Below are 22,149 nucleotides of genomic sequence, written 5' to 3'. Positions count from 1 at the left end.
CTCAACCCCTGCACAGGGACATGTCCAGGTGGGTTTGGGATGTCCCCACAGAGGGAGACTCCAGCCCTCCCTGGGCGGCTGTTCCAGGGCTCTGCCACCCTCATGGAAAGTTCTTCCTCACGTTGAGGCAGAACTCGTTGTGTGTTATTTAGTGGCCCTTGCTCCTCGTCCTGTCCCTGAACAGAGCCTGGTACTGTCCTCTGACACCCTTGGGGATATTTTATGGGTTTATGGGGTCCCCTCTGACACCCTTGGGGATATTTTGTGGGTTTATGGGGTCCCCTCTCAGCCTTCCCTTCTCCAGCCTGACCAGGCCCAGCTCCCATAGCCTGTTCATCAGAGAGATGCTCCAGTCCTTTCATCATCCTTGTTCCCGCAGCTCCTTATCTTTCTTGACTTGAGCCCAGACCTGGACACATATTTTCCCTGACACAATGTCACTGCACACCTATTCCTGTTGCCTCCCAATGGCTGCTTTTCTTTGGGATGGTGGGCAGCTGTCTCAGCTGAGCCTGGGCCTGAGTCCAGCCATTTCCAGGTCTCAGTGTGGATCTGAGTCAAGCCCATTCCAGGTCTCAGTGTGGACCCAAGCCCAGCCCTTTCCATGCCCCTGGGATTCAGCAAGGGGGCAGACCTCAGAGCGCCCCAAAAGGCTGCTGGAAGCGTAGAATTGATAAGAGCACTCAGCTGGCTGGGAGGAGGGTGTTGTACGAGGAAAGCTGAGGGTCTCTGTGCCTCAACTTACAAATGCTGGCACTGGGCAGAGCTTCCCCCTGGACAAACCTGTCTGAGAGCAACGTAAGAGCAGCCCCAGCCTGTGTGTGAGTCACAGAGAGCCAGGACACACCTGGCAGCACCAGCAGAGACCTTGTGTGGGGCTGGGACCTGCTGAATAATGGAAAATGGGGAAAAAGCCTTTGTTGCTTTCTAAATCAGGGCTGGAGGAATTAGCAGCAGCAATGGAGTGCCTGGAGCAGCAGTGCCCAGGATATTTTCCAGGCTGGCTGGGAGTTGGCTGTGACTGAACCCACCTTCAGGAAGGACAGAGCTCAGGGGTGAGGAGGCACACTGATGTTTGGGGTCACTGCAAACTTTGGGAGCTTGGAAACTGTCCCCTGAGCTGCCCCCATCTCAAAGCTTAAGCAGGGAATGCAGACACAGAAGAGCTCTGCTCCCCAGCCAGCAGCACTGGATTGCAGCATGGATTGGAAAATACAAAAAGGGGAAAAAAAGCCAAATCATACTAGTGAAGGACCCTCGTTCCCATCAGCTTCCCCACAAAATTCACAACACAAGTTAGGGGTTAGAAAAATTCGTTTACTTCTCTGGCAACAGGAACTGCTCATTTACCAGGAAGGATGATGCCATCATACTGTGAGGGGAAAAGAAAAAAAAAGAACAAGTGAGAAATCACCATCAGGTAAAAGTACAGTGAGAAATCACCATCAGATAAAAGTACAGTGCTGCTGTGCAGAAAACCTGAATCACCAGAGTCATTCCAAGCCAACATGGACATGGCAGAGCAGTTTTCCTGCAGCCTCTGTGCTGTGCTGGAATGTCCAAGGGGCTGTGCTCAGATAAAATCCCTGGAACAAGTAGCCACACCCTCCAAGGCTGGTCTGAGCAGCCCAAAATCTGGGCCCTGAGGGCAACTGTGCCACATGAACACAGCCAGGCAGGATGGGGAACAGGAATTCAGCAAGATGGGGCAGAGGCCTCCCTGCACAGGGTGTGACCTGTGTGGGTCCAGGCAGACTCCACACTTTTTATCCAAAAAAACCAACAAACCCAAGAAACTATCAGCAGTCCCCACCTCTGAGATTTCCAAACCAGCTTTCAGCAGCTCCCATTCATTTTATGGACAGATAAGCCCAAAATTTTGTTTTATTTGTGGATCTCTCCATCCTCCAAGTGTGGCAGCTGAGCCTGGAGCAGTGTCAGACCAACAAATCCTAACCCCGCCTCCTCACTCACGATCCCCAAACCCCAAAAACTCTGGGAGCTCTTACACAAGAGCTGGTTGTTCCTCCCAGCTCTCCTACCAAGAGCTGCTCTTCAGTTCAGCACACCCAAAAAAAGCAAAATATTTCTGTTCAGTAGCAGCAGCTTCCACTGCTCTGGGACAGCAAAAATCCACAATTTCAGCACTCAAAATCTGTTCAGTGAATTGCTGCAGCCTTTCCAGGAGCATTCTGCTGCTCCTTGGGATTCTCCAGGGAGATGGGACTGTACCTTCTGCTGGAACCAGCGCATGGCCTCCTCCTTGCCAATCCTGTGCTTGGCCCCGATGTTGCCAGTCCTGCGTTTCTTGTCAGCAATGCTGAAACCCGGCCTGCCCAGCACCTGCAGGACAAAGCCAACAGCTCTGCTTCATCCTGGTGCTTTCTGCTTCCCTAAACTAAGCACTTTTCCAGGACAGAAGCCAGGAGTCCCCTCAGCAGTGGTGCCTTGCTGCCGTTTCTGTGTTATCCCAGGAGTTGCTGTCAGAGCAACAGGATTTGCTTCTGAAGAGGTTTGGTGAGATTTGTCATAAATCAGGGATTTTATGGAATTGCAGCTCTGGGAATCTCACAAAACAATGTCAACAAAACCCAAATTTATCTTCCAGCAAGTCCACGGGAGGCAGTGCTCGCTCCAGGCTCCTTCTGGAACGTTCCCCCAAGCCCAGCAAGCAGGGAATACTCACCACGTAGAAATCCAGGCCATAAATCCCAATACTGGGATCGTATTTAATGCCCAGATCGATGTGTTCCTGGATCCCAAAGCCAAAGTTCCCCGTGTCTGAGAAGTTGTTTTTCCTCAGCTCGTATTCTCGCACCTGAAACGTTGGTTCTTGCTGGTTATTTTGTTCCTGACTGGAAGCAGAATTCAAACTCCTGCCCACTGCTACCAGACCCCCAAATCACTCATTAGCTATTGAGTCTTTATCCCAAAAATTTTACTTCCAAATCCTAGCAGCAAAGAAAAAAACCCCAAAAAATCAGCTGCTGCACCAATTAGTTCTTAAATAAGGCTGAAACACCACCCAGATAAACAGTGTGAACATTTCACCCCGTGTGTCTGACCTGGACCTGGATCACCTCAGCATTTCAGAGCACACACCCCTTCATGCAGAAAGGAAAAGTTCTGTTCTGTCACAAAGCAAAGATCCAGCCCAAAATCCTCACCTTCAACCCCTTCTCCAGGATCTCCTCTGCTTTGGCCCCACGAACCGTGCAGTGAACAGCGATTTTCTCGTTTCTCCTGATCCCGAAGGACCTCACCGTGTACCGGGCTGTGGGCAGCAACACTCACACTCAGGGGACAGCCAGAGAATTCCCACCCGGGGGATTCGGAGCTTCTCAACACCCAGAAAATTCACGGAATCACAAAGAACGGAGGCAGTTTCACATTCTGTCTTAAGGGATGCTGGCAAAGCAGCAGCCTGAGTTTGGACACAGAACTAAAACGCACAAACGCGCACGAATCCCTGCATATTGAATCTCCCCAATTCTCCAGCAACTCTCCCGATTTACGGAGCCTTTCCTGAGAACCGCACCCAGGGAGAAGGACGGAAAACACCCGAGGGAACATCCAGGGCTCCTGGGCAGCCGCTCACCTTTGGAGAACACGGGGGTCTGCCCCGTGAGCTGCTCCAGCACCTTGGCGGCGCGGGTGAGCCGATCCCCGCTCTCCCCGACGCAGATGTTGAGGCAGAGTTTGCGGATCCGCAGCTCCCGCATCGGGTTCTCCTTCTCACCTTGGTCCTGCTGCGGAGAGACCACACCGGGGGTAACCGGGGCTGCCCGGGCCGCTCCCGCTTCCCGCCCCGGCAGCCCCAGGACGCTCCGCCGGGGCTCCGCAGAGAGGTTTCCTCAGGCGGACACCGCTCCCCGCTCCCCGCCGAGCCCGAACTCCGGTACCGCGGCCCCTCCTGGAGCGCCGCCGGCACCGGGCGGGCCGCGGCCTGTCACGGCTGCAGCCGCTCCCCCGGCCCCTCCGCGCCCATCCCGCCCCCACGCTGTTCCCGCCGGCCCTCCCCGCTCCCGCCCGCACGGGCCGCGCCCGGGAAAGCCCCGCCGAGCGCGGATGGCGGCGGATGGAGACGGCCCGGGCCGCGGGCCCGGCACTCACCGCCATGATGGAGGCGGGGAAGAGGCGGGCGGCGCGCGGCCGCGGGGAATTGTGGGAGCGCGCGGGGAGGCGGCGCCCCCTGGCGGGCGGAGGGCTGGGTTGCCATGGCAACCGCCATTAATTAATGCCCATTATTGACAACGAAGCCAAACGCGGTAATTACGGTAAATATTTACAGTAATTACAATTAACCGAGAGAGGGAAAACAACCCGAACATGTGATGCGCAATGCAGTTGTTCACCAGCCGTGATTGATGCCAGAACTCTTCCTGAACCACAAGTTCTATACTGGGAATGACTTTCCCTCTGTGGGATATTCCTTTGGGATCAGCTGTCCTAGCTACACTCTCCACCTTCTTTTGGGAACCCCCTCACTGGCAGAGCATGAAACCAAAACAATAGAAAAAGAAGAAATAAAAGTTCTTGACTTAGCATAGACATAACTTAGCAAAAATCCAAACCAAAGTTCATTCTTCCCTGGAGCAAGGATCAGGGGAAGGCAGGCTCAGATCCCCAGAGCAGTTATAGTTTAATACCATTTAATTCATTGACTGTTCTCACCCAAAATAAAATCCCCAGCAGCAGCTTTGGTGGGAGATGCTGCACTCGATATCGGAGCAGCTCCCAGCGAGTGTGGTCATCAGAGCCTCTCACATCCTCACAGCCCCGAATTCCTTGAACCAGACCTGGGAAGGCAGTCCAGTTTCACTTCACTCTTTCAGGAAGGTGCTGGTGTGTTTCAAGAGCTCAGTCTGGGATCTGGATCCTCTTTTTGTACCACTTGGGAGGCTGCCAGCCCATTCCCTGCTGCACTCAGCTCCACTCACACCACTTTGGAGTCCAAGCTTCTCCTCAGTGGCCCCATCCTGAGCAGAAAATGCCTTCAATGAGGCTCACACTCAGTGAGGATGGCAGCAGCTCAAGGCTCTCCCTGTTTATCCCCTTTCCCTGCCTCCCCAAGGCCGTGTAATGCCATCAATTATTTTTTGCCCCAGTTGCTTCTAAGCGGGGATGAAGGATAAATGAATAATCAGCTTGTCTCATTAAGGAGAGAAAAAAAAACCTGTCAGGAGTCTCCGTGCAGAGGGTGTGAAAAGCCTCTGGTTCAAAAGCAACATCCCTGCTTCATTCTGGATTTCCTTCATCCATGAACAGCTCTGCTGGAAAGAGCTGCAGGCTGGGCTGGCTTCCAGCTGCCAGCAATCCATGGATCCAAAGGATTCCAGCAATCCAGGAGCAATCCTGTGCTGCAGGGCTGCTCCATGGATCCAAAGGATTCCAGCAATCCAGGAGCAATCCTGTGCTGCAGGGCTGCTCCATGGATCCAAAGGATCCCAGCAATCCAGGAGCAATCCTGTGCTGCAGGGCTGCTCCATGGATCCAAAGGATTCCAGCAATCCAGGAGCAATCCTGTGCTGCAGGGCTGCTCCCCACGATCCAAAGGATTCCAGCAATCCTGTGCTGCAGGGCTGCTCCATGGATCCAATGGATTCCAGCAGTCCAGGAGCAATCCTGTGCTGCAGGGCTGCTCCCCACGATCCAATGGATTCCAGCAATCCAGGAGCAATCCTGTGCTGCAGGGCTGCTCCCCACGGGCACAGGGGGCTGGGGGTGCTGTGCTGTGCCCCCTCCCCTCTCCACAGCAGGGCCCTCCTTTGCCCAGCCTGCATGGTCTGCCAGATCAGAGAATCTCAGTGTCACTGCAGGACACCACTGCTGCTCTCCAGGTGAAGAAAAACAGAAAGTTTCTTTTCTGACTCCAACGTTTATAGATTTCCCAAAAGTGGCAGTGGATTGCGGGGTGACAGTGCCACCTCTCCACTGGACAAACCAACAGTCCATCAGATTTCTCCTCCTCCATAAAAAAAGAAGAATGCAAAACAATCAGTTATTTACAGGAAGTGTATGAGGAAGTTCATTACAAGAATGTCAACATCAGAAGGTTTAGAAAGTCTTAAAAAATCAGGGTGATAGCTGAGGGCTGCAGAGAGGGAGGAGGAATTGTCCCAGCCACTCTGGGTGTGCTGGGGGACAGCACAGAGCTCAGGGTGTCACCCTTGCCTTTGTCTCTGTGTGACCACTGATGGTGTGAGCCCATCCCATCCTCTGCTCCTGGCTCCTGCCAGCACCAGAGAGCTTTGCTCCACTCCAGACATGGAGAATCAGAGAATTATGGGGCGCTTTGGGTTGGAAGGGATCTCAAAGCCCCTCCAGTGCCACCCTGCCATGGCAGGGACACTTTCCACTGTTCCAGGGTGCTCCCAGCCCTGCCCAGCCTGGCCTTGGGCACTGCCAGGATCCAGGGGCTGCTCTGGGCACCTCTGCCAGGGCTTTGCGCCCTCCCAGGGAAGAATTGCCACATCCCATCTTGTTGCAGAGACATTTCCTCCCTTGGCATTTCTCTGCTGAGTTCAGGAAGCTTTCCCTGCCTGGCTCAGAGCTGCCCACTCAGCACTCCCCCTCCCCTCTCCCCATCCCCAGATCCACCCAGATGGGTCCCACAGGGAGCTCTTCCTGCTCTGACTCATCCCTGCCCCCAGAACAGTCCCCAGCTCTGCTTGGCCGGGTGCCACCACCACATTTTCTCTGCCAGAGGGGGTGGGCTCTGTGTCTTGATTCACTGCAGGGGAAGGAATTTTCTTCTTTCATTGCTGAGAGCAGGTTTGGCTTTATCCAGGGATGTGCCTCTGTCCCTTCCCTCACTGCAGGAACGCTGCCTGGGGGGCTGAGCAACATCCCTGCAGCAATGGGGGGCATTTTAAACCTTTATTTCACCCCCTAGGATGTCCCTGCAGCAATGGGGGGATTTTAAACCTTTATTTCACCCCCTAGGATGTCCCTGCAGCAATGGGGGGATTTTAAACCTTTATTTCACCCCTTAGGATTGTCCCTACAAGAATATGGGGGGATTTTAAATCTTTATTTCACCCCCTAGGATGTCCCTGCAAGAATGGGGGGGGGGGGGTTTAAGCCTTTATTTCACCCCTTAACTTCCAGCAGAAGAAAGGGGAGAGCAGGAATTGCAGAGGAACTGCAGGAATTGCTCGTGGGACAGGGAAAGGGAAGGATGTGGTGCCAGGGAGGGCAGAGATGAGCCATACCCCCGTGTTGGTGCTGATGCCCGCCCCTGGCACGCTGATTATTGCCAAGGGCACTTGAGAAGGACCAAAACAACCGCGGCACTGCAGCCAAGGCACCGGGGAGGGGCCGGGAGCAGCATCCCCTGGGAGGAAACGGGAAGTGCTTTACAGCACGGTGCTGGAAGGGCTGAATGGCCGATGAAGGCTTCTCCTCCCTCGGTGCTGAGAAAAACTTCCTGGCGGCTGCAGCGCCAAGCGCCCGCCGCCGGAGCAGGAAACAGCCAGGGTGTGCCCAGCCCATTCCCAACGCACGGCAGGGCACAGAGGATGCAGCGCCACGTGGGCAGCACGCAGGCAGCGGCCTCGTGGCTTTCCCGGCCGCGTGTCCCGGGAGGAGCGGGATGCGGCCGCAAATTTGGGCAAATTTGGGATTTCTGGGCGCGATCGGCACCGGCGGGACTCGAACCCGCAGCCCCAGGAGCCTCGAGGCCACGCCCCAATCGCCAAACCACGCCCCATTCGCGATCCACGCCCCTGATTGGCCCCGCCCCCAGGCTCCGCCCCTCCATTGCCGCCGGCGGGTCATGTGACGGGCCAAGATGGCGGCGCTCAGGGCGGCGGTGCCGGTGCTGGCGCTGCTCGGGCTGTGCCCGGGCCCCGCGGCCGCCGCCGCGCCCCTGGTGATCTGGCACGGCATGGGTGAGTCGGGACCCTCCGCCAGGGCCGCGGGGGCGGCGGGGCTGGGCTGAGAACCGGGCAGCACCGAGGGGCGCTCGTTCCGGTGTCCCCCTCCTCCGGACAGCCGGTCTCGGCGGGGACCGGGAGGTGCTGCCCCTCCCGGTGCCGTGGCCGCTGGGCTGGGGGTTGTCTGTGGAGGTTCGGGGCCGTGGCGTGGTGGCGCATCCCGGTGTTCCCTCTTGTAGGAGACAGCTGCTGCAATCCGGTGAGCATGGGCTACATCAAAAAACTGGTGGAGAAGAAAATCCCCGGGATTTACGTCCTGTCGCTCAAGATCGGGAGCAGCCTGATCCAGGTGAGCCGCGTGTCACCCGCGGGGCTGCGGGCGGGCGGGGCTGAGGGCTGCAGCCCGTGCTTCTAACAGGATTCCAGCGGGATTCCTGCCCTGCTTCCCGGCCAATTTTTGTTCTCGCTGAGGTAAACAGCTCTGACAGGTAGAACCCGATAAAGTCCAGCTAATGCCTGCAGAAAAGCACTGGGGGAAAACAAATCCCTGACCTAAATTGGATTAATATGCAAATCCAGTGATTAGCACACTCAACCAGTGCAGGTAGTGCGTGGGAGGCTGTGCTGAGGCAGGGATTTATCCCTGGCCGTGCTCCTTCATCTGCAAACATTTATTTATTTCAGTGTAATCAATCGCACACTGCTGCACCTTCATGGGGTTTGACAGGATTTTGTAGTGCTGTGGAATTTCTTTAAATAATAATGTGTAATGTAGGTGGTCTTCTGGGTTCTGGAGATTCTGGGTTCTGATTTTTAATTTTTTGAACAAAATCTGAAGGGATTCAAGTTGAGAAGAAGTTTGGGGAAATGTGCCCCACGTGAGGCAGCTCTGCCAGCCAGAGCAGGAGGGGAAAGGGAAGTGAAGGTGAAGAGAAGTCTCAGAACAGGAATTTCACCTCTGTCCCGTCAAAGCTCGGGTCCTCTTTGTAAACCACAAATGTCAGCGATGCGTTTGCAGAGCTCAGAGCAGCCCCAGCACAGGTACAAATGCTGCACCCTGCTCTGGTCCCCAGGACATGGAGAACAGCTTCTTCATGAACGTCAACGCGCAGGTGAGCGAGGTGTGCCGGCAGCTGGCCCAGGACCCGCAGCTGCGGCGCGGCTACAACGCCATGGGCTTCTCCCAGGGAGGCCAGTTCCTGTAAGTCTGCCCTCTGCTCCAGCCCAGGGGCTCACATCCTCAGTTATGGCCCTTCAGAAGTGCTCAGCAGGCACAAAATGTTAAATTCCTAAAGGCAGGAGTGCTCCAAGGGGGCAGGTTGTGTTTTCCTGCTCTCACAGGCTGGGTTAAATCGCAGTGCCCAAGCCCACACAGAACCTGCACAGACTCACAGTTCCTGTGAGTCTGCACTCTGCTCCAGCCCAGGGGCTCTGGGGGGGGTCAGATCCTCATTTATGACCCTTCAGAGGTGCCCAGCACACACAAAACGTTAAATTCCTAAAGGCAGGAGTGCTCCAAGGGGGCAGGTTGTGTTTTCCTGCTCTCCCAGGCAGGGTTAAATCCCCTGGCAAGTGTTGCAGCAGTGCCCAAGCCCACACAGAACCTGCACAGACTCACAGTTCCTGTAAGTCTGCACTCTGCTCCAGCCCAGGGGCTCCGGGGAGGTCAGATCCTCATTTATGGCCCTTCAGAAGTGCTCAGCAGACACAAAATGTTAATTTCTGAAAGCAGGATTGTGGTGTTGTGAGGTCCCCAGGATGAGTGAGAGATGAGAATTAACTCCATGTTCTCAGAAGGCTGATATATATTATATTACATTACATTACATTACATTACTGATATATATTATATTACATTACATTACATTACATTGCATTGCATTGCATTGCATTGCATTGCATTAATTACATAAATTACATCTTATATTATATTATATTATATTATATTATATTATATTATATTATATTATATTATATTATGTTATGTTATGTTATGTTATATTATGTTATATTATATTATATAATGTTATATTATATTCTAAAACTATACTAAACAAAGAAAAAGGAGACATCAGAAGGCAAGAAAATAATTATAATGAAAACCTGTGACAGACTCAGAGTCCGACACAGCTGGCTGTGATTGGCCATTAATTAAAAAACAATTCACATGTTTGGATAAACAATCTCCAGACCACATTCCAGAGGAGCAAAACATGGAGGAGCTGAGGTTTTTCAGCCTCCCAGGAGAAGAAATCCTGGTGAGGGGATTTTTCATAAAATATCACAGTGACACAGGAGTGCTCCAAGGGGGCAGGTTGTGTTTTCCTGCTCTTCCAGGCAGGGTTCAGTCCCTTGGCAAGCCCACACAGAACTGTCAGAATGAGAGCACACAGCCTGAAGCTGCACCAGGGGAAATTTAGGTTGGATATCAGGAAAAAGATTTTTACACAAAGGGTGATAAAGTTCTGGGATGTTCTGCCCAGGGAGGTGCTGGAGTCTCCATCCCTGGGGGTGTTTGACAAAGCCTGGATGTGGCACTGGGTGCCAGGGGTGAGCTGAGGGGTTGGGGCATGGACTTGATGATCTTTGAGGTCTTTTCCAAGCCGGTGATTCTGAGAATTCTGTGAATTTGTGTTGTCTTTGCTCTTCCCCACAGGAGGGCTGTGGCCCAGAGGTGCCCTGCTCCTCCCATGCTCAGCCTCATCTCTGTTGGAGGACAGCACCAAGGTAGTGTCTGCCCCCTGGCACAGCTCCTGGGCACCTTTGGGGGCTCTTTCCTAGACTCTGATCACTTTCTCACCAGTTAAATTGTCCCTTTGTTCCTGGCTGGATCTGGTGATGTCTTTGGCCCAATTAGTGTTTGCTGATTTCATTATCTTGATCTTGCTTAATTGGCAGTGGAAAGGAACCTCTGTCTTCTGCCTGGGTAGGATTCTTACCCACCCTGGGAGCTCTTGGGATGAGTTATTTTGTGGGGAAATTGCTACAGAAATTGTGAAAATTGTGAAACTGAACCTTCTGGGTCACAAGGGTATTTTACAGTCAGCATCCTGAAGCTGACTGTAAAATCAGCTGCTTGTTTGGGGGGACATTTCCCTGCAAAGCCCCAAGGAGAGGGACTTGTAAAAAGGAATTTAAGAGTGAATTCCAGATACTCTGCCCTGAGATTCCCACAGCTCCTGGAGCTGTTTGTGTGCAGCAGAGAGGGAGGATTTGTGGGGAACCCCCAGCACCCCCATCCCTTATCTGTGCCCCCGCTCAGGGCAGGAGGGGCTGTGTGAGAGCTTGCAGGGCCAAAATCTGCCTGATGCCCGGGGTGACTCTGCTCCTGCTGTGCAAGGGGAGGCTCCTGTGCAGCAGGAGGGCCCGGGTTGGTGACTGGGCTCTGTTTCTGGCTCTGTCCTGCCCAGGGGTTTATGGATTCCCTCGCTGCCCCGGGGAGAGCTCCCACCTGTGCGACTGGATCCGCAGAACCCTGGACCTGGGGGCCTACAGCAAGGCAGTGCAGGAGCAGTGAGTACACCCCCAGTGTCGCCAGTTTTCCTCCTTCTGGGCTCCACAGACTCCCAGCTGCCAGGGGGGGTTCAGCACAGAAACAAAAGGCAGCAGCACGGGCCTGGGGGGGAACTTTATTTAACTTTAATTAACTTTTTATTTAACTTTATTTGGTGGTAAAAACTCCCCAAGTCCTGGATCCCAGGCTCCAAACTGAGAACAACACTTTCTTCTCTAGGGGTATTATTAATTGTTTTGTGATTAGGTTGATAAATCATACCTGGAGGGTTGAGAGTTGATTACTTTGTCCCCTCTGCAGCTTGGTGCAGGCAGAGTATTGGCATGACCCACTGAAGGAGGAGGAGTACAGGAAAAACAGCATTTTCCTGGCTGACATCAACCAGGAGAGGGTAAGGACACTCTGCCCTCTGAGGGCTCAGGCTGAGCACTTTCCCTCTCCCTGGGCTCTGCAGTGGCTTGGATGTGTTCTGCTTCCATCCAGGGCATCAATGAGACCTACAAGAAGAACCTGATGGCTCTGAAGAAGTTTGTGATGGTGAAATTCCTCAATGATACCATGGTGGACCCTCCAATCTCTGAGGTGAGGAAGGCAGGGCAGCTCTTGGGGCTTCCTTGTCTCTGGTTTGTCCTTTGGTGGCAGCCTGGGCACAAACCCAGCCTGACACTGCCCTGGAAGCCCCCTTGGCTCCTGGCATTCCTCCAGCAGCTGCTCCTTCATTTTTTATCCATTTCTATGCAGTGGTTTGGGTTTTACAAAAGTGGCCAAGCCAAGGAGACCATCCCACTGCAGGAGACCTCGCTGTACAAAGAGGTGAGTTCTGGGGGCTTCTGCTGTGTCCCCTTTCCTGTCCCTGGGGTCCCACAGCCCTGCTGCTGTCACTCCTGGGGCATTGCCTCCCCTGCCAGGAGCTGCTGGTCTGGGGGCACATTTCCCTGCAGGGAACATTTCCCTGCAGTCACTCCTGGCACTGGTGGAACCCAGGGAGTGACTCTGGAGGTTCCTGCCTGGCCCAGGGTCCCCTCAGAGCCTCATGAGCTCCAAGCTTTGCTCCTGGAATCCCTTTTCCCCTCCTTGAGGAGCAGAGCAGAGCTGGAATCTCCCCATTCTCCCCACAGGATCGCCTGGGGCTGCAGCAGATGGACAAGGCAGGGAAGTTGGTGTTCCTGGGGGTGCAGGGGGATCACCTGCACTTCTCAGAAGAGTGGTTTGACAGCACCATCCTCCCCTTCCTGCAGTGAAGCTCCCTGGGCAGGATTTTCACTGTAACTCACACCAGGCACTGTGCACAGCCCTTGGGGCATCCAGGCCTGCAGGGACTGGGGAGGGCAACAAGAGGGGGTTTGGTTCAAGGGGGCTTTGCCAGGGTGGAACTGCACTCCCAGCTGGGCTGAGCCTTGCCCTGACTCTGACACAGCCCTGGTGAATCCCCCCCAGTTCTCAGAGCTGCTCTCCACCCCCTGTTCCTGCAGGCAGCATTAACCCAGCTCACTAATGCAGGGATCAGCAAAACTCTCATGGTAGGCAGGGCAATCATGTCACAGCCCCTGCTTCAGCAGGGGGGAAAAGGCCAAATTTTGGGGTTTCTGGGAAAATAAAGAGGGTTTAGAATTCAGCAGTATTAACAGCTTGAACAGTTTTCAACTAATGCCTTGGTTTATGCTCTTTTGTACAACAAATCAATAAAGAAGTTGCCATCTAACTAAATAAAAGCTTGGACAGCTGCTGTGTTTGGAGGGGAGCTAAGGAAATTCTGGGAAAGTATTCCCAGGAACTTGTCCCCCCCAAAAATGAGACAAGAGCCACAGTAATGAGCAAGTTGGCATTAACTTTATTCTATCTTCTGTATAATCTTAAGTACATAAGAAAGGTTTTTTCACAAGCCTCAGGAGAAGACAAGTACAAGTCACAGGACAGTTTCAAAATAAAAAAAAAAAATTTGCATATTTTTTCCTTTTTTTTTGTTTTTTGCAAGTTTTGTACTAGAGAAAAAGAACATTGACACTTTACAGAAGAAATGCATTTCAGATATGCTTATGCCACCCGAGGCGTTGGAAAAATGAAGGTCAAAGCACGTGCAGCTCCCTTTGTGGGTCAGTACAGTACTGTGAGATCCATCACTCTGCTCCAGGGCCCTGGAACAGAGGCTACAAAGCTTCCACCAAAATAAAGAGCCAAGCAACAGGAGGGGAAAAAGGACAGGATTCAGAGGGGGCTGATTGCAGATGAGGAAGAGAGTGATGAACCGACTTGATCCAACTCTGGTATTTACAGCTCTGCACTGCTGACCTGGAATGGAGCAGCTCCTCCCTCTGGGGAAGGGCACAGCTTGAGAAAAACCATCCTGGCAGCCTGAACCTGAGCTCAGCTGCTCCAGGAAGGAAGCCCTGGGGCAGAGGTTGCCTTGTGAAGGTGGAGGGCTCATGGAATGAGAGGTGCTCAGCTCCAAGCTGCCAGCCAGACTGCTGGGTGGCCCTGGTGGCACCACTGCAGCCTTCCTGTGGCACTGGGGCATGAAAGCCTCCTGTCATGGCACAATCAGGAATGCACTGAGCTAGTGGGAATGATGGAAGAGAAATGAGGGTGGAATTGGCCCAGGTCCTCAGCCTTTGGTCCGACAAAACCGTTCCCGTGTCCTGTGGTGGCAGCAGCTGCTCCAGAGAGCTGGAGGGAGCAGCCTGCAGGAGCTGCCCAGGACAGCTGGGTGCTGTGGCCTCTGACAGACACTGTCACTTGGTAAAAAAGGGGACAACATTCCTCTCACATGGACCAGTTTTGCTTAAAGGCAATACAAAAACAACACTCTGAAAGCCAACTGCCAGGACTGGCTGTGGAGTTCACCGAGACTCTGATCGATTGGTGCAGTTAGATGGGACAAGGGGAGAGAGAAAAGAACCTTCCTGCTGAGAGAGGTGACAACCACCACCTACCCCAAGCCCCAGGCACAGGAACCTCAGTGATGGCAGGCAGCTGTGTCTCTCGGGTAGAAGAGAAGCAGTTTGAGAGCAGAAAGGTACAAGAAATCTAAGAGAAATCATCTGAAAGCAGATTTGTCCCACAGCAGGGCCAGGGGAGGGTGAGAGCCTTGGAGCTTTTCGGCTTAGCCTGCAATTTCTGTCACAGTGGTGACCAACTTCTGACCGTTCCACACTGTCTTGAACTGTTCTGGGACAGGGAATTCAGTCTGGAGGGTAAAAACAGAGAATTGTTGTCAAAAATCACTTTATGGCTGAGTTAGCAACCACTCCCACCGCTTCAGGCATTTCTTTTCTCAGCTTTGTGCTGTCCTATACCATCACTGGTGCCTGTTCTGCCCCCAAGAGATCCTGAGAAATAAGCAGCTCTCACAAACCAGCAATAATCTTATTTACAGGTATTTTTGCTACTTCTGTAAATCAGATCATCATTCACAACCTCCAAACCCCACAAGTAACCAAGACTCCCTGCAGAGCTTTATCAAGACACAACTCCTGCATCCCCCAGCAGGCTGCAGGAGGATTCCAAAGCAAACTTACAAAGTTTTCCACCTGCCAAAGGACTGCACTTACAAAGTCCCCCCCGTCGGTGGGGATGAGCACGTTCATCTCCGAGGACTTGGCACTGACGATCTCGCAGTCGAGGGAGCTCTTGCTCAGGTACACGTGGCACCCATCTGTCTTGTTGATGGAAATCGTTGGCACTTTACCCATGACCTGGCAGGGCCAGAGCACAATTAGCCTAAACTGGACAGCCACAGCATTTTTGGGGTGTTTTCTTTCAAGGCAAGAGGTTGGACTCCAAGCCCTCCCCGTGACGATCCCACAGGATTCAAATATTCCCATCTTTAGCAGAAATCCAAAGTTTTTGTTTGTGATTTTCCCCAATTTCTTGCTCTGATTTCTTTAGAACAAAACTTGGGCAAACTGACCATCCCAAATCAGATGCCCAAACTGAACTGGAATAAACCCTGCTGCTGTGCTCCTGCTTTGGCAGCCAAATGTGCTTTCCACCTCACAGAGCCTCAGCTCTTACCCAAACCCTGAAACAGCTCAAAGACACAAATGTCAGCCCTTTCCCAAAGGACAGATTGTGTTTCATGGGTATTCTCCACAGCTGCACACTCCTGGTCTGGAAACACAACTGCTCCAGGGCCAGGAGAGAGAACAAGAACTTTTACTCACCTGAACTTTGACATCCCTGCTGTTGATGATCTCCACAATGCCCACCACGTCATCAAACACCAGACCCAGCTTCTTGCAGTTGTCTGCAAAGAAAAGCAGATCAGGGCACAGAGGTTTTGGAGGCTCCAGCTCCTGCACACACACACCAGCAGGCAGGAGCAGCTCCCAGGGCTCTCCCCACTCACCCAGGGTGATGGAGTTGATCTTGCCTTTGATTTGGAGTGTGCTGTTTGTGCACTTGAAAACATATGCTACCTGCTTCAGTTCTGTGTCACTGATCACCAGGTTAGTGGCATTCTCCTGGTTTTCCTGAAAAGGCAGGGGAAACACACTTCATTTTCTGAATGCAGAGCAATTAATCCATGAAAATCCCTTTAAAAACAATCAGGTGCCTTCAGGCTGGCTCCTCTCAGGAGAAAGTTCTCCAGAAGAGCCCCCTTTGCTTCTCCAAAGCTCCCATCCCTCCAACCCACTCCTGCCAGCACCAGGCACTCACCACTCTCCACTTTTTGCCTTCTAATTCTAGCAAAGGAGGTGCCTTTGGGGAGGGGTTTGCATTACAGGCAGGTTTGGGAGCAGTGAAAGGTTTGGGGCCGCTTCTCACGGGGCCCCCCTGGTTCTTCAGGGCTGGATTCTTGTGGGTTTTCATGTCATCTGACACGTGCCTTAAACCTGCAAGAGAAGGCAAAGCTGAGAGCCAGCTCTCCTCCAGGCATGCAGCTCCCCAAACACCAGGCATCAGAGGTTATCCTAGCTAAGATAATACTTGTTAAAACACAAATAAACTCCTGAGGCTGGGGCTAAGTGTGAGTGACAGGAAGGGAAGGAGGAAGCAGGAAATGCTGCTGCAATAATGACAAGAACACAACATGAACCACAGAACCAGAGTGTGGCACAGCTCTTCCACTCTGCAGCTGGGAAAAACCCTGAGCCCAGCACCTCCTGAACTGATGTGCTCACCAGGAAACACAAAAAAGGGAAAATTCTGTGCAAACAACAGCTGCCAAATTGCACTTCTTGCACCAGAAAGATGCAGGGAATCAAAGGGCTCAGCCTCAGGTGTTTACAGCTGCAAGTTCATGCGTTGCTCCACCTGCCAGATGAGGGTGACAATGATGAGGGTGACAATCCTCACCTGCCAGATGAGGGTGACAATCCTCATCTCAAAAACATTCCCAGCTCTCTCACTTCCCTCCCTAGACAATCGATGAATTACTGACTCTCAACCCTCCAGCTATGGTTTATCAACCTAGTCACAAAACAACTAATAATACCCCTAGACAAGAAAGGACACAAATGAGCCCTAATTTTAACATCCCTCATAATCTTCCTCCTACTCATCAACCTTCTAGGGCTGCTGCTCTCCACATTTACCCCACACATTTGTCCCTGGGAAAGCGCCAGCCCCGGAGTGGGGCCAGGCGGGTTTTTGTGTGTTTTTTAAGCAGGTGCATTGAGGGGCAGCAGGAAAACAAGGAGCAGCAGCAGCAGGAGCAGCAGGAGCAGCAGCAGGAGCAGCAGCAGGAGCAGCACCAGGAGCAGCAGCAGAGCAGTCCCTCCCTCGCTGAGCCCCCACATACCCGAGGTGATCCCTTCTCCCCGGTTGATCTGCGCGAACAGCGCCGAGCGCGAGGCCGAGTCGTCCGTGCTGGAGCTCACGGGGGCAGGAGGAGGAGGAGGCCCTGGAGGTGGGGGTGCAGGCCCAGCCGGGGGGGCAGGGGCTGCTTTAGCCCCTGCTGTGGCCACGGGACCCTGGAAGAGCAGGGAAGAGGAGAGGAGCTGGCTCCAGCCCCGCTCCTGCCCCGCTGACCCTCCCCAGGCTCCCTGCTGCAGCAGCACTCACTGTTTTGCTCCAGGTCAGCCCTGTGGTGTGGTACTCCTTGATGTAGGCCTGCAGCTCTGTCCAGATGCTCAGGTAAGCTTTCACCCAGTCCACTTGTTTTTTATCTCTGAGAACACAAAGAGGAGGAATTAAAGGCCGAGGGAAGCGGCTGTGGGCAGATGCTGGAGCAGCCCTGTCACAGACATCTTTTATGGAAAATCCTTTCCTTGGGATTTTTCCTCCTGAGAAGCTGAGAGGCCTCAGGAACAAAATGCAAACAATGGTTATCTGCTGCTGTGGAATGCAACAGGTGCATCTGTGATTGGTCTCATGTGGCTGTTTCTAATTAATGGCCAATCACACTCAGCTGGCTCAGACTCTCTGTCCAAGCCACAAGCTTTTGTTATCACTCCTTTTTCTATTCTTAGCCAGCCTGCTGATGAAATCCTTTCTTCTATTCTTTCGGTATAGTTTTAATATAATATATATGATGAAATAATAAATCAAGCCTTCTGAAACATGGAGTCAGATCCTCATCCCTTCCTCATCCTCAGACCCCTGTGAACACTCACACAGCCCCAGCTGGCCAAGCTCAACACCAGCCCTGGGAGAAAAGGTGAACTTACACATCCTTGTACTCCTTGAGGATCCTGTTGGTGTAAAACATGGCAGCATCAGTCATCTCCTTCACGTAAGGACCAGGCTTTGGAGCCTAGGGCAGAGAGAACACGTTGGCACTGAGCAGCCCTCCAGAACCTCCCCAGCCGCCCAAGGAAATTCCCTTCCCATGGAATCCTCACCATGGCCACCCAGCCCAGGGCTGGGATGCTCTCGCTGACTGCTGACAAGTGGTTGAAGAGTTTGCTGCCACGGTTCTTCTCCCTGAAGTTCTGCACAGCCTGGATCTGCTCCGAGATGGGCTTGAGGAGCTCTGAGAAGGCGTTCTGCAAACACACACGGGGACAGGGCAATTAAAGAGATTAATTAGCACTGGAATGGCTCTGCAATGGCTGCACGGCTGAGCTGGTGGGGACTCAGAACAAGACTCCAGCTGGCAGCAGTGGCTGCTGCAGCTCCTGTCCAGGCCTGGTCCCACAGTCAGCTCCTCCAGCTGAAGTCATTGCTCCCATCGGATCGGCGCCGTGGGAGAACGCCAAGATCTGTGACTCATGTTCAATCCAGGAGACACTGACAGGGCTTGTTAGTAACGAGGACAGAAATAGCATTTGCCTTTCCTGGGTTCTTTTGTTCCAACACAGTTTGTGGGATTTTTCCTCTCCTCCATGAACCCTCGGAGAAAGGGGTGCTGGGCAGGTTTGGCACCCACAGCCCATCCACAACCAGAGTCCCAGCAAGTTCTAAGGTCACCCCCACCAAGCCACATTTGAGGATTCCAGCTATTTCTCGAGTCAATCCTTCACTACTTGGACGGTAAAAGTTTGTTCCTGTGTGCTGTTCCCTTGGAATGCTGACTGGAAGTGCCAGAAGTGCTCTGGGGTCAGAGACAGCTAAGAGCCAATTCCACATTTCCAGAGATGCCTCTGAGGAAACTTTTCCTTCCTTTAGCATCCGAGAGTCTCCTGCTGGTGGCAGCAGAGAGGGACAAATTTGGGCAAAACTTGCCTTCCAAAACCTCAGCTTCTGCTTTTGCTGCTTTTCCATCTCTGTTTAGATGAAAACTGAGAGGTCCCAAGCACTGCTGGCCAGGCCACGCTTTCAGAAGCTCCAGCCCAGCAGCACATTCCAGTCCCAGGATGGGGAAATTCTTCAGCACAAGCACTGAGAGTTCACACATTTTGCATTTTAAACTGGCTGCTCCAGAATTAGACTTCTGCCAGACAACCTGCACAAAGAGCTACCCTAGATTAAGGCTGCTCTTTGTTCATAATCCTTTATTTAAATAACGTGGCCGTGGGATTTGTAAGCAGGTTCTCAGGCTAGAGGCTGCACAGAGCTGCATCCCAGCAAGCCTGGTGGAACAGAACAACCCTCCAACGCTGATTTTGGGGGAAAAAATGCAGATCTATTTTGCAGTGAACAGGAAAGGAGCACAGCAATCCAGCTCCCACAATGTAACAGTAGAAGGCACGACTGAGTGAGATAATAACTGCAAAGAAAAGCAAGGTGGGATCCTGTTGCTCAGGAAAATACAGTTCTCAGCAGGGAAAAGCCAATGCATTCAGGATCAGATTCTCAGGCACACATCCTGCTGAGAAGCAGCAGCCCAGGGTAAAGTGTTAAATTACCTGCTAAGGACAAATCAATCCTAAAAGCCCGGCCATTATTCAGAGGCCATTCAGCAGAGACAAGTGTCTGCTCTGCTCCTGGAGCAGTTTGATGCCTGAAAGTCTCTGAGCAGCATCCCATAATGAAAAGCAGGAGCTCCACAAATCCCAGGGTGGCTCCTGGCTCAGACAAGCTCCTGTCTGCAGCTTCTCAGGGAGCACTGATTGAGCAGAGCTGGTGCCAGGTGAAACTGGAGACAGAGGCTGGGAGCTGACAGCCCCACAGCTGCTGTAACAACTGGGAAATGTCAGCTCTGCAGCTCCCAGAACCAACATCCAGGGTTCTGCCCAGTATTGGGGAGCACCCAGAGCAGTTCATGCCCTCAGAGTGTGGGAAATCCCTGGTCAGAAACCCCTGATCAGAAATTCCCTAATCAGAAACCCCTGATCAGAAACCTCTGCCCTCGGGCCAGGGGTGCCTGTGAGTGCTGGGGGATCCTGGGCTGTCACAGCTGGGCTGCAGCCACGACATTTTTTATGGAAAATCCTTTCCTTGGGATTTTTCCTCCTGAGAAGCTGAGAGGCCTCAGGAACAAAATGCAAACAATGGTTATCTGCTGCTGTGGAATGCAACAGGGGCATCTGGGATTGGTCTCATGGGGTTGTTTCTAATTAATGGCCAATCACAGTCAGCTGGCTCAGAAGCCTTTGTTATCATTCCATTCTTTTTCTATTCTTAGCCACCCTTCTGATGAAATCCTTTCTTCTATTCTTTTAGTATAGTTTTAATATAATATATATGATAAAATAATAAATCAGCCTTGGAGACATGGAGTCAGATCCCCATCTCTTCCCTCATCCTGGGACCCCTGTGAACATGGTCACAGCTGGGCCAAAAGAGAAACTGGAGCAGGACAGGGACACTCACCTCTGCTGGCTGCTGATGCTGGGATGCCACCACCAGAAGAGCCCTCTCACTCATCAGGCCTGCATGGACCATCTCAGCCTGAGGACAGACACAAACATGAGGGAGATTCCCTTGTGAAACACAACAAACCACCCCAGCTGTGAGGAACCACCCACACCAACCCAAAACACATTCCTGGAGGAACCCATCCCCAGGGGAACCTCAGCAGAGGGAGCTGGGGAGCTTTCAGGCCTGCTGAAGGAGGTCTGGACACAGCCAGGCACTTCAGGATTTCCAGGAGAAGGTTTGGTTCACCCTGAGCGTGTAGGTGGCAACCTGGAGTTATCTGGGCATCTGCTTTGAACCCTCAGGGGTTCTAAAGGTCCTGGGACACAGTGCTAGAGCAAATCTGGCCCTTGCAGCCCTGAGGAGAGAGAGGCAGCCCCCCTGGAGCAGAGGGGGAACAGGGTCCTTACGTGCTTCTGCACATCCCCACCGACTTCTCTGCTGATCCTGGTGTACTCAGCCACGGGCCCGGCCAGAAGGGCATCGAAAGCCTGCACGTACTGAGCCACTCCTGTGGGAAAAGCAGAGCACAGAGATCACCAGGAGCACCCCGAGGCAGCCACAGCACCCCCCCCCTGCAGGAGGCTGAGCCCAGGCTGGGGAAGTGCTGCAGCCACAGAGTTTTTATATCCACGGGCAGCCCCCTCCAGCCTGGCAGCCCAGAGCGAGCCCTGTGCCAGCTCTGCGGTGCCCCGGGGGTGCCCTGGGCCTCACCTTTGGCAGAGGAATCCCCACACATGCCAGGGCCTTGGCACACGTTCTCCAGGCGCTCCACAGCCTTCTCCAGGCGCTCCACCAGCCTCTCCATGTCTGCTGCTGTCCACAACCTGCACAACAGGACACGGTTACTGCATCCCCGGGTGCCACACAGGGTTTATGGCTGGCTGCTACAAGCTCTACCAGTTCCAGGAGAACCATTCCAGCCCAGCTGTGCACCCTGAGGATGGCCAGCAGTGCACCCTGCCATTACACAGACAGCTGGGTTACACAAGAGCCTCTTGCTGTTGCCACACTCGCTCCTGAATAGTTCCTATTCCATTTTAAGGGCTCCTTGCATGTGTAAGGACATGAAACTTCCACCTTCCAACCTCGTAGTGACACCACAAAGGTGTGCCCAGGCTCTCAGTGCAGTCAGCTTCTGGCCAAAGTCCCACACAGTCGCTGCTCTGCTGGGAGCTCACACTCTCCAGGTGAAAAGTAGTGAATTTAAGTCTCCAAATGCATCTGCAAGGACCTCCTGGAGTCCTGGACTGCTCCCAGGAGCATCTGTGAGCTCAGCACCGCCCCAGCACAGAGCCTGAGCCGCCCTTGCAGCTCAGAGCTGCCTGTGCAACAACAGCCCCTGCTCTTCCCCTGCAGCCAGCACACAGGAAAGAGGCCCAGGCACGCCAGCCATTGGCTGCGTGTCATCTGGAAAAAGCCTTAAAAGTCACAGAAACTTTCCATTAATGACTGCTCTGCACCGAGCAACCAGACAGGTCAGGCTCCCTGCACGGCAATGCCCAGGGAATGCAGGCAGGGAGCAGCGCAGCCGCTGGGGCATTTTTATCTTATCAGCACTCATCAGAAAGGTTTTAC

At 53.1% G+C, this 22,149-nt stretch overlaps 3 protein-coding genes across 3 annotated transcripts; 1 reads left to right on the top strand and 2 right to left on the bottom strand.

Moving 5' to 3' along the window:
- Positions 1 to 1,296: 1,296 nt before the first annotated feature.
- Positions 1,297 to 4,178, bottom strand: RPL11 (ribosomal protein L11). The gene is made up of 6 exons (XM_063177226.1): positions 4,114 to 4,178; positions 3,599 to 3,749; positions 3,168 to 3,274; positions 2,687 to 2,818; positions 2,233 to 2,343; positions 1,297 to 1,372 (listed from the first exon to the last, which is right to left on the bottom strand). Exons 1-6 carry the CDS (start codon positions 4,117 to 4,119, stop codon positions 1,343 to 1,345), a joined length of 537 nt encoding a protein of 178 aa, XP_063033296.1. The 5' UTR covers positions 4,120 to 4,178; the 3' UTR covers positions 1,297 to 1,342.
- Positions 4,179 to 7,792: 3,614 nt separating this feature from the next.
- Positions 7,793 to 13,103, top strand: PPT1 (palmitoyl-protein thioesterase 1). The gene is made up of 9 exons (XM_063177225.1): positions 7,793 to 7,892; positions 8,117 to 8,226; positions 8,951 to 9,078; positions 10,534 to 10,604; positions 11,288 to 11,390; positions 11,692 to 11,782; positions 11,875 to 11,973; positions 12,133 to 12,204; positions 12,510 to 13,103. Exons 1-9 carry the CDS (start codon positions 7,793 to 7,795, stop codon positions 12,630 to 12,632), a joined length of 897 nt encoding a protein of 298 aa, XP_063033295.1. The 3' UTR covers positions 12,633 to 13,103.
- A 96-nt stretch (positions 13,104 to 13,199) lies between these two features.
- On the bottom strand, positions 13,200 to 21,398 carry CAP1 (cyclase associated actin cytoskeleton regulatory protein 1). Its single transcript, XM_063177222.1, has 12 exons — positions 21,286 to 21,398; positions 20,982 to 21,082; positions 20,527 to 20,604; positions 18,174 to 18,317; positions 18,000 to 18,085; positions 17,395 to 17,500; positions 17,132 to 17,303; positions 16,048 to 16,223; positions 15,737 to 15,860; positions 15,552 to 15,634; positions 14,940 to 15,083; positions 13,200 to 14,575 (listed from the first exon to the last, which is right to left on the bottom strand). Exons 1-12 carry the CDS (start codon positions 21,377 to 21,379, stop codon positions 14,492 to 14,494), a joined length of 1,392 nt encoding a protein of 463 aa, XP_063033292.1. The 5' UTR covers positions 21,380 to 21,398; the 3' UTR covers positions 13,200 to 14,491.
- Positions 21,399 to 22,149: the final 751 nt, after the last annotated feature.

Source organism: Melospiza melodia, chromosome 27, assembly GCF_035770615.1.
Source record: "Melospiza melodia melodia isolate bMelMel2 chromosome 27, bMelMel2.pri, whole genome shotgun sequence".
Lineage (NCBI taxonomy): Eukaryota > Metazoa > Chordata > Aves > Passeriformes > Passerellidae > Melospiza > Melospiza melodia.
Note: the sequence above shows the minus strand (reverse complement) of the source record. Positions and strands in the feature narration are given on the sequence as shown.

Coding starts and splice junctions, on each gene's coding strand:
- RPL11 (XM_063177226.1), bottom strand. Junction 2,344..2,686: donor ATGGCCTGGATTTCTACGTG/GTGAGTATTCCC, acceptor TTTGTCCTGCAG/GTGCTGGGCAGGCCGGGTTT. Junction 1,373..2,232: donor TGCGCTGGTTCCAGCAGAAG/GTACAGTCCCAT, acceptor TTCCCCTCACAG/TATGATGGCATCATCCTTCC.
- PPT1 (XM_063177225.1), top strand. CDS start 7,793: ATGGCGGCGCTCAGGGCGGCGGTGCCGGTGCTGGCGCTGCTCGGGCTG. Junction 8,227..8,950: donor TCGGGAGCAGCCTGATCCAG/GTGAGCCGCGTG, acceptor TCTGGTCCCCAG/GACATGGAGAACAGCTTCTT. Junction 11,974..12,132: donor TGGACCCTCCAATCTCTGAG/GTGAGGAAGGCA, acceptor ATTTCTATGCAG/TGGTTTGGGTTTTACAAAAG.
- CAP1 (XM_063177222.1), bottom strand. CDS start 21,379: ATGGAGAGGCTGGTGGAGCGCCTGGAGAAGGCTGTGGAGCGCCTGGAG. Junction 16,224..17,131: donor GGGAGAAGGGATCACCTCGG/GTATGTGGGGGC, acceptor CTTCTCTTGCAG/GTTTAAGGCACGTGTCAGAT. Junction 15,635..15,736: donor GATCAACTCCATCACCCTGG/GTGAGTGGGGAG, acceptor TTTTCTTTGCAG/ACAACTGCAAGAAGCTGGGT.